The sequence below is a fragment of the Mirounga angustirostris genome, unplaced genomic scaffold (genome assembly GCF_029215605.1).
Source record: "Mirounga angustirostris isolate CCGP_5_RB_7025 unplaced genomic scaffold, mMirAng1.0.hap1 SCAF_6, whole genome shotgun sequence".
Taxonomy (NCBI): domain Eukaryota; kingdom Metazoa; phylum Chordata; class Mammalia; order Carnivora; family Phocidae; genus Mirounga; species Mirounga angustirostris.
The window spans coordinates 113,693,541-113,704,114 of NW_026991714.1; the positions used below are offsets into that span (position 1 = coordinate 113,693,541).

The window sequence follows — 10,574 nt, forward strand, 5'->3', positions numbered from 1 at the left end:
TTCTAGCATGGGGCTTGGCACATGTTTATTGAGTGAATGAAGACGTGAGGACTTTCTGGAGCCCTCCCCATCCACGAACTCTGCTCTGATCATGCTGTCCTTGGCTAGTTTGGAGCCTCTGGCATTACTCCTGCCATTGACCCAGCCCTGGTTGATGGTCAGCCAGAGCCTGGGGTGTCTCTCCCATTGGCTGCTTCTAAGCACAGTGCACCCACCACCGTTTTGTGCAGCTTTGGCTGCTTTTGGACTCACATACTGGGCCTTGCATTTGGCCTTGCTACATTTCATTTTGTCAGGTTCTATTCCAAACAGTCCTTTCTGCCAGAAGACTATGGTGCCAGAAAAATCCTCCTGCCTCTGATATTCAGTAGCCAAAATAACCAGACTATAAACTGTCAGTTGAATTTATGACTTGATCTTGTAAATGGCCAAATGTAGCTCATCTTTATAAACCAAATCAAACGCATGGTGAGTGACATTTAGGACACGAGACATACAGATTTTCCTGATCTCTGGTTAATTTTGGCCATACTCTGTAAAAACTGCTTTTAAATTAGCACTTGATCATGAAGAATATATATATGTTCACAAATGGAGTTGAGCATTCTGTGGGACTTAAAGAATATCTGAACTAGGGTCTTCCTCTGTGAACGGTGTATATCACAGTGGAACTCGAGGAGCACGTTCATGAGAATCATCTGGGCCACTTGTTAAGATACAGGTGCCTGGGCCCCATCCCAGACTCACTTCATTGCATCTCCTGGTGAGGGGCTCTGGAGTCTGCACTTTTGACATGCCTCTAGAAGGATTCTGATGCTTCCTGAGGGTTGGGAACTGCCCTGGGGGATTAATGACAGCTAGAGACCCCGTGACGAAGGTGAATCACAGTGGTATGTGGAAAGATCTGGGAACTCTCTAAGTCAGAGTATCTGTCACTGGCATTACCACCTGGAGATTCTAGAGTCCAAATTCCAATTTGGTCTTAGCAGAGGGTCCCTTGTGTTGAGGAGACAGCAGGGGAAAAGAGATAAGCCGTGCCAGGGCATGGAGCTGTGGACCAGGCTGGTGTGCTTGAGATCTGCAAGCTAGTTCAGGTGACTTGAGCATGGGCAGCGCAGTGAGTGGGCAGCCCGTAATCTTGGCCCTGCACGTGTGCAGCATGATGGGCAGGAGGAGAGACCTGGTGTGCAGATGACCCAGTCTTTGCATCCGTGGCAGTCTTCAACTCTGCCGTGTGTCACCTGAGAAACAAGGCTGGCAGGGCAGGTAGGGCCTGAGACCAGGAGGGTGTACTGAGTGTTGAGCTCTGAGGTTTGGTTTTATCCTCAAGGGCAGGGGGCTCTGTGGAAGGACCTGAGCACACAGTGGCATTTGCTGCTGTCTCTATTTGGATAAAATGTGACAAGAGGATTTCTGCCCATACTCCCTAAACAGTTCTGTCTTTGTACTCTGCGTACAAAACTCTAGTTTCTTTATCATTAAAACAGCCTGGAAGCCTGAGGTCAAAGGCAATGTGTATGACAAATTCTGGCATCAGACCAGGATTCACATCTGAGCTCTTTGACTGATTAGCTGTGTGACCATGGGCAAGTTGCTTTACATCTCTGAGCCTCAGGTCCTCCAGGTCCCAGCAGCCTTGGGATGGCAGAAGCTATGAACCTCTCTATGTGGCTCCCACCTCTCCCTGGATTCCGCACAGGAGGCAGGATCCCTGAGTACCATTGCTCTGTTTGCTTTGTAGGCATCGTCATTGAATCTTCCAGAATCTTCTCACCTGCACCATGAACATCTCGCACTTCCTGGCCTTGCTGCTCCCAGGATCCCCTCAGGGTCAAAACAGGAGCAGATCAAGAAGCATCCCGTACAACTTCTCGGACCACTGCCAGGATTCTGTAGACCTGATGGTCTTCATTGTCACCTCTTATAGCATCGAGACTGTTGTGGGGGTCCTGGGCAACCTCTGCCTCATATACGTGACCATTAGGCAGAAGGAGAAGGCCAATGTGACCAACCTGCTCATCGCCAACCTGGCTTTCTCTGACTTCCTCATGTGCCTCATCTGCCAGCCACTCACAGCCATTTACACCCTTATGGACTACTGGGTCTTTGGGGAGGCCCTTTGCAAGATGTCCGCCTTCATCCAGTGTATGTCGGTGACAGTCTCCATCCTTTCGCTTGTCCTTGTGGCCCTGGAGAGACATCAGCTCATCATCAACCCAACAGGCTGGAAGCCCAGTGTCTCCCAGGCCTACCTGGGGATTGTGGTCATCTGGCTTGTCGCCTGCTTCCTCTCCCTGCCCTTCCTGGTCAACAGTGTCCTAGAGAAAGTCTTTCACAGGAACCACTCCAAGGCTGTGGAGTTTCTGGCAGATAAGGTGGTCTGTACTGAGTCATGGCCGCTGCACCACCACCGCATCATCTACACCACCTCCCTGCTGCTCTTCCAGTACTGCGTGCCGTTGGCCTTCATCCTGGTCTGCTACGTGCGCATCTACAGGCACCTGCGGAAGCGGAAGCGGGTGTTCCGAAAGGGCACCTACAGCTCGCAGGTGTGGCAGATGAAGCGGATCAATGCGATCCTTGTGGCCATGGTGGGTGTCTTCGCCGTGCTCTGGCTGCCCCTGCACGTGTTCAACAGCCTCGAGGACTGGTACCATGAGGCCATCCCCATCTGTTATGGCAACCTCATCTTCTTGGTGTGCCACCTGCTTGCCATGGCCTCTGCCTGTGTCAACCCTTTCATCTATGGCTTTCTCAACACCAACTTCAAGAAGGAGGTCAAGGCCCTGGTGCTGACATGTCAGCAGAGTGCCCGTGTGGAAGAGTGCGAGCATCTGCCCCTGTCCACAGTGCACACGGAGGTCTCCAAAGTGTCTCTGAGGCTCAGTGGCAGGTCTAACCCCATTTAGTCTGGTCTAAAGCTTCTCCCTGCCATGTTCATTACAGGCTCCACCATTTAGCTAAGTGGGCCAATTGCATCATTACTGGCAATGTTACTGGCATTCTGGTGGCACTCCATCACTACTGGCTTTCTGGAACCCAGAGAGGCTGGCCAGAGCCTATTTTTGCACCCCTTTGCCTTGTGAAGCCTGACATTCAGATGGTCCAGCTGTTTGTTCCTGGGAGAAATCTGAGTCTGGATTCCACAGGTCACAGCATGCCTTGCAGCCTGAGCAGGTGCCAGAAGCAGAGACGCTTGTAGCAGGCAGAGTTCATTCTGGTAATTCACAAACAGATGCTCAGCCTGGGAACCCAAGGCTTTCACCTCTGCCAGCGAGACTGTGAGGTCACTGTGGGCTGAGGGAAGGAGCCCGTGGGGTCAGAGCTCTGGACCTTGGTCAACCCCTCACCTCTGGGAGAGCTGTTGTTGGTGGTACAGAAGTCTATGAAGGCAAGATAGAGGGATTACTGTCATGTGATTAGCATATTGTGTTGGAGAACACGGATCCTGGTAATCTTGGATCCTCGTGCTCCTCTGTAGGAGGAAAAGTCCAGCCTGAGCAACAGGAATCCCAGGATTCACATCCTGTTCCATCTTTCTCTTTCACTGCCTCTGCCACCTTAGGTGGAAACAAGCCTGCAAGTATCTCCCCTTGAAAAGCACCTTGAGGGGGACATCTGCATTGTCTTAGAGCTGGTCCTCCATACCGAGGACAGGCCCTGGTGCAGGGAGAGGGCTCCAGCAAGGGAGGCTGATGGCAAACGTGCCCCTGCTGAGTACTCAGCTGAGCACAGACGCCCTGCACCACGGTCCAGCATGGGAAGGGCTCAGGCTGCTGCAGCCATGCTCTTACCCCCCCTTCCTAACCTGCAGGACTTCTCTTGACAAGGCAGCAGTCCAGGAAATCTGTGACCCTCCCCAGCGTTAACCCACTGCCAAGGCCAGTAGCACTCTGACCACTAAGCTGACTTGCTCTAGGTTATGGGCACCATTGTTCCAAAGCCTTGCCAAGCCTTCAGTAGGGGTAGGGACAGGGGGTTCTTTCGTTTGGCGTAATGGGACACTGGCTGACAGGAGTATGGGTTCCCCTTCCTCCAGCCCACCAGGGAAAATGGAGAAAGGGCTACAATGAATACGAATATCTCACCCATGGAGGTCATGCCCCAGTCTTCTGGCTGCCGACCCAGATCCAAGGCTTTATCTTTTTGTGGACTAGACAGACAGGTCAAGATTGCCTCTGGGCCACTTTTGATGGGAGGCCCAGGTCTGGCTCTTGCCTGCTCAGACCCAACACACCCTGGGGCAGAGTGGGCACTGGCTAGACCCACCATGGCCTCCTGGGGCAGGGTATTCAGGTGCCCAGAGCCCCCGAGGAGTCTCACTGGCAGGCTACTAGGACTGCTGTTCACAGGAAGTCTGGCAGAGGGCCACGCAGCAGGAGGTTGAACAGCCACGTCTGACTGTCTCTCTGACCTGGCCCCTGACCAAGAACTTGTGCAGCCGACACCCAAGTCAAGTGCTCTTTGAGCCACCAGCTCCCTTCCTGGAGCTGTTTGTTTCGTCCCAGCTTTTGGTGACAGCGTTCATTCTGTTCCTTTGGTGACCTTTACCTTGGCTTTTGGGATAGATTTTGAGCCACTCTATCGGGCGCAGCTTGTGCTGGCCCTCTGGTGCCATCAGATGTTGGCAGCTCCAGGTACCTGCCAGCAAAGCCCAGACCCTGGGGCTCATCCCAGTGCGATGTCATTGACCAAGCTTCCCAAGGAATTTGGGGGCCTCAGGTCCGTCCAGAGCCTGTGCAATTGCCTAGAGTTTATGCCTCATTGCCCATCTCAGTGGGGATGCTTAGGGACAAGGATACTTTAGGGTGCCCACACCCTTGAGGGCAGGGGGACCGGGCTGGGCATCTGGCGAAGGTGCTTGGCATTAGGAATTGGAGTAGTGGGTGAAAACTTCATTGAGCATCTTCTGTGCTCCCCTCGCCTTGCTTGGGTGGACACAACCTGCCAGGATGGCTATCTCCTGCTCCCAGTTCCTAATGCCCCTTGCAGTTGTCTGGTTCCCCAGCACCCTGGGATCTTGCTGCTGAAAGTATGGTCAGAAGACCAGCAGCCTCAACATCACTTGGAACTTGGTAGACATGCAGGATCTCTATTCCTACTTGAGACGTATTGAATCAGAATCCGCAATTGATCAAAATCTCCAAGTTATTGGTGTACACATTCAAGTGTGAGAGGCTCTGCTCTAGAAACAGAGTGCCCTGCAGCCTGGAGCCAGTCAGCGAGCCCTGAGGACACCCACTCTGGGATCTCGAAGAGAGCTCTAGGAATCCTAGTTCCAGAGATTAGGCTTTACAATGGTATTGCTGAAAAGGTAGGTTGTTTGGTTCTGGTTGTTTGTTTCATCTCTGCATGTGGACATAATTCATGTGACGCCTTTTCATTCCTTCAATAAATATTTACTGAATGAACAGTTCGTGCAGTTACATTTTTAGTGAATGTGCCCCTCTGTATTCTGCTCGACTTCACTTAAAACTGTCGTCACGGTTTTCCATGATGCTGTCTATCATTTTTGACGGCTGATTATGAATTTAGGAAATAGCTCTAGCTCCTGGGTCCCAGCTCATGGGCATGTCCTTGACTGTAGTGGGAGGAGCCCATCTTCCAAGGAGCATTGGGGCTGGAACTGGAGCTGCCCACCCACAAACACCACCTGGGGACCCTTAGAGGGAGCAAAGCATGACCCAGCCCTGGTGGTGGGAACGTAAATCCTGCCTCACTCCAGCACTTCCTTTTCCCAGAAATGACATTGGCTTGTTTTTTCCCCATTATAAAAGTTAATCATGTTCATTCTTGAACATACACGAAATAGGCAACAACAAAATGAAAAAGGAAATCATGTTCTGTCACCCAACCATATTCAGTGTTTACATTTTTTGGGAGTCATTTCTTTAGTTTCTGTGTACATAGTGTTAGTTTTATTAGAAAAACATGGTTGAGATCATACTGTAAGTGTCTGCATATTTATGTATAATATTAAAATATTTTTAAATATCTTTTTTTGCTTGACCTTGTAAGAATTTTTAATCACTCAATAGATACGTCAGACACATGGTAGGGGCTGGAGATACAGTGGTAAATAAGATAGACATTGTCCCTCTTCTCATGGAGTTTATAGTCCAATGACTAGATCCATCCTGCCTCCTTAATCATCATCTGTTGTGGCGTATTTAGATGTTTCTAGAGCTATTATTTGTAGTTCTGTGATGAACTTCTACGCCCCGCGAGAACTTTTTCTAATTTTTTATTTAAAAAAAAATATTTTTAAAAAATATTTTAAGTTGGTTCCACACCCGATGTGGGGCTTGAACTCATGACCTGGAGATCAAGAGTCACACGCTCTACTGACTGAGCCAGCCAGGTGCCTGCAGAGAACTTTTTCTGTATTTGGAATTATTTCCTTAGGAGAGATTTCCAGAAGTGGAATTAATGGATCAAAGGGCGTGGACATTTTTCAAGGCTCATGATGTGTACTGCTAAACTGATTTCCAGAGAGACTGGAATGGTTTGTGCTCTGTGGCTAGTGCTTGTTTTACTGTAACCCGGCCACGGTTGAGGGGTTACCATTAACAAGCAGACCTCCGTTGTTCACTAGATCCTGTCCCTGCTCACCTCCTGAATGTCACTCCAGCATCCTCCGTTCTGGGCTCTCTTTTACACAGAACTCCTCCTAAGGCTTGTCTTATCTTGACATCTCTGCTTCTTCTCTTCCCATGTTCTTTTGTACTCACCTGTGCATCCAAACAGCTCTTGCCAAGGTCATCAGTAACCCCCAGGTTGCCAGATCCCATGGTCAGGTCTCAGTTTCGTCTTTTGTGACCAATTAGCAGCATTTGGCAGTTGGCCCATCCCTTCACCTTGGATCTCTTTCTGCATGTGGCTTTTTCAGGACACCACACTAATGGTTCTGCTGGGCAGTCCTTCTCAGATTCCTTCTTGGATTCTGGTCTCCCTGCCCTTAGAATATTGGCACATCCCCAGAAGACATGAAGGCCCACCTCTAATTCCCTAGGTGGGCTCACCCAGTCTCCTGGCTTTCAACACCACCGAATGTTTAAGTGTCTAATGCTCCCAAATGTGAATCGCCAGTCTGCACTTCTCTCTGCTCTCAGATTTGTATATCCAGCCACTGCTTTGTGTTGACTGGATCAAACTTGGCATGTTCAAAAGCAGACTCCTGATTTGTTGCCTCGCCTCTTCTCCCTCAGTTTCCCTCCCCCCTTCATTAAATGGCAACTCTTTCATTTCATTTGCTTGGGTCATAGTCTTAGGATCAGCTTTCCATTCACAGCCCACCTCCAATCCACAGTGAGTTCTGTAAGCTCGGCCTTCAAAATGTATTGGGAATGACCACTTTTCACCTCCCCTGGCTTTGCCACCTGGTCCAAGCCATCAACATCTCTACCAAGATGCTTGAAGTGGCCTTGTTTCTGCTCTCGCTCAGGCAGAGTGATCCTTTGAACACCTCTGTTCAAAACTCTTTACTGGCTTTCTGTCACTCTCAGAGCCAAATTCATAGTCCATGGTCTACCTGAGTTGTCCATCTGCTTGTTTCTGACCTCACTTGCTACCACTCTTCCCCTCTCTCACCCCCTTCAGCAGCGCTGGCCTCCCTGCTGTCTCTTGAACACTCTAAAATTGCTCCTACCTCAGTCCTTTGTACTTCCTACTCCTGCTGCTACCCTCTGATATCAACATTTTCACTCCCTTGCTCCCTTCACCTTAAGTGAACCTTTATCAGCAGATTACTTCCTCAGCCGTGCTATGGAAATACAACCTTCTCCCCCTGCATGCCTCCTTTATGCTATAGGACTTAGCACCCTGTGACATGCTTGCACACATTTATTGTTCCATTGTTGAGTGCCTTACTTCCCCATTAGGATGTAAACCCCATGAAGGCAGGGACCTTGTATGTTTTATTCACTGTCTGGTTCTTAGAAGAGTGTCTACATATGGGAGGTGCAGAAGAAGTATCTGTAGAGTGAATACATTTAAAAAAATTTTGTAGTTAATCAGTGGGGGGGTGCTACTTTAACTTCTTATTTGTGGAGTGCAGGCATTTGGTTTTGTAGGATTTTGATACTTGGTCTAGTACCAGCGGCACCAGCTGGTTGTATTTGCTAGCTGACTGTGTGACCTTGAGAGGCCGCCTCTGCATCTTGGTTTCTGATTCTCCATCTGTAATGACACTGGCTACTATGTACTTAGAGTTCCAAACACTGTGCTAGACACTCTAGAGATTGCCTCTCCTCAACCCTCAGAGTGGATAGATGAAGAAATGGGTGGAGGGGCAAAAAACCTTCATCCAAATTTTCAAAAAGAGCCAGCTTTGAAACCCAATCTGATGGATTCCGAAGTCCATGACTTGGACTGTTACAGCAGGGAAGAAGGTTAACCAGATGACCTTCCAGCTTTTAGCTAGACAGTTTGAACTTTATGGGTAATGAAGGGACCATAAAGGGCTTTAAGCAGGGGAATGGCATGGTCAGGTTACATTTAGAGAGGTCAGTGTAGCTGAATTGACCTGGGTTCCCCTAAAGCAGAAGCTGAGGCAGAGGCTTATAGGCTTTTCCTTTATTGGAGAATGCAATCCCAAGGAACAAAGTGAGGACACGGGAAATGAGATAGGGAAGGAGAGAGAGCCCATCTGAAGATGTGTTATTGAACTGGCTGTTTTTCAAAGGCAGCTGATTACTCGATCTTTTGTATAACTCTCAGGACAGTCTGTTGGGAAGGAGAAAAAAATAAGAATTTAACCATTAATCTCTGTATTTCACTTGCCAAAGTGTTTCCCCATGGAGTTGTGCATTCATAGACCTTGAACACACCTTTACATGAATAGAGCAGCTCCGGGGAGAGGTGAGAAGATGTGCTGTGAGGGTGTAAGATGAGGTGGCATCAGGTTGCACCTGCAGGAAGTTGCTCAGAGCCCTGCAGAGCTGGATGCTGCAGTGACCACTGGTCCAAGCAGCAGGCGAAGACTAGAGGATCTGAAGGTGGGCATAAGCGGCTTCTGATTTGGGGCAGAGCTGGAGGAGGGATGGCTGGTGTCGTCAGTTGAATTGTGTCTCCCCCACCCCCAAATTCATATGTTGAAGTTTTAACCCCCAGTACTTCAGAATGTGACCTTATTTGGAAGTAGGGGCATTGTAGATATAATTAGTTGAGATGAGGCCAGGCTGGAGGAGGGTGGCCCCCTAATCCAATATGGTTGGTATCCTTATAAAAGGAGGAGATTTGGATCCAGAGACACACACACACGGTGAAGATAAAGGAAGAGGTCTGAGTGATGCTTCTACAAGCCAAGGAAGGTCAAAGATTGCCAGCAAACCATCAGAAGCTAGGGGAAAGGCATGGACACATTATTTCTCACAGCCTTCAAAGGAACCAACCCTGCTGATACCTTGATTTTGGACTCCTAGCCTCCAGACCATTGAGATAATACATTTCTGTTATTGAAAGCACCCAGTTGTTATGGCAACCCTAGCAGACTAGTACAGGAGGTAAGACTGAAGGCAGGAAGAAAAGTTACTCCAGTTACCTGGAGCTGAATCTGGTGACAGGACATTGAGGTCAGCAAACAAGAAGGGGTCCTAGGACATGGGGTGGGACAGTGCCCAGCAAGGAGGCCCGGTGGGCAGGGCAGCATCAGTCAGACACAGGGGCTATTTCTCAGAGCTGAGCCTGGCAAGTTATGACATGAAGCAAGTTATCCTCACCAGGTAAGTTGTTCTGTGGCCCTAGTTCTTTAGAGAACCAAGGACAGCTTTAAGGTCGAGCTTCTTGGCTGGAAGTTGGGAGTTGTCACTGTGACTTCCAGCTTTGCAGGGATACAATAATGCCTGAGAAAAGGCTGAAAAGATCTGGAAGTTCTCAATGAAGAAATCTTTGATTCCTACAGCGTGTGGAGGGGAAGGTCTGATGGTGGAGGAATGAACGTAGCCGTCGTCTCTGTCTTAAAGTGGGTCATGCTGACTTGGACAGACATCCTTTGGTGACAGAGCTCTTGGCTTGACTTTGTCTCGTGGTGGGACTTTTCCCTAGGATATCTCTTCAAGGTTCTGGTATGTTTTTCAAGACTGCTGCAAATACATAGACATAGACCAACCTGGGGCCCCTAGGTCTTGAGAAGACAGTGGGAAGGGGTTTGCAGAGCAGATTAGGATGCTTTCCTCACTGACAGCAACCCAGCACTTCCTACCCTGGGCAGCTGAGAAGGCATCTGCAGGGTGAACTTGCCAATGAATCACAGAGTGGGAGGGTTCTTGTGAATGTGGCTGTGTACTCATGACCTTTGAGGTTTCTAGTTGTTTAAGTGTCACCATTTATTTGAAATTGATTCCTGTCAGACTTTGAAAACAGACTGCAATTGTGTATCAGCACAAAGCTCTCTTAAAATACATTTCCTTTCATTCATAAAGCTGTTAATGGGCATTTGGTTAGTCTTTCTCTTGACTGCCAAGGAAACCATACTGAAAGTAGGGCACGCATTCGGAACAAAGAGCTTCACCTCGCTGGCGAAAACCCAGTGATAGCCTTATCTCCCTCCCCCCCAGATAGTGTGCCTTGTGATG

At 49.0% G+C, this 10,574-nt stretch overlaps 1 protein-coding gene across 1 annotated transcript; it reads left to right on the forward strand.

The window, feature by feature from the left end:
* The first annotated feature begins 1,781 nt into the window (after positions 1 to 1,781).
* LOC123845499 (neuropeptide Y receptor type 4-2) lies at positions 1,782 to 2,909 on the forward strand. The gene has a single exon (XM_045876248.1). It carries the CDS (start codon positions 1,782 to 1,784, stop codon positions 2,907 to 2,909), a length of 1,128 nt encoding a protein of 375 aa, XP_045732204.1.
* Positions 2,910 to 10,574: the final 7,665 nt, after the last annotated feature.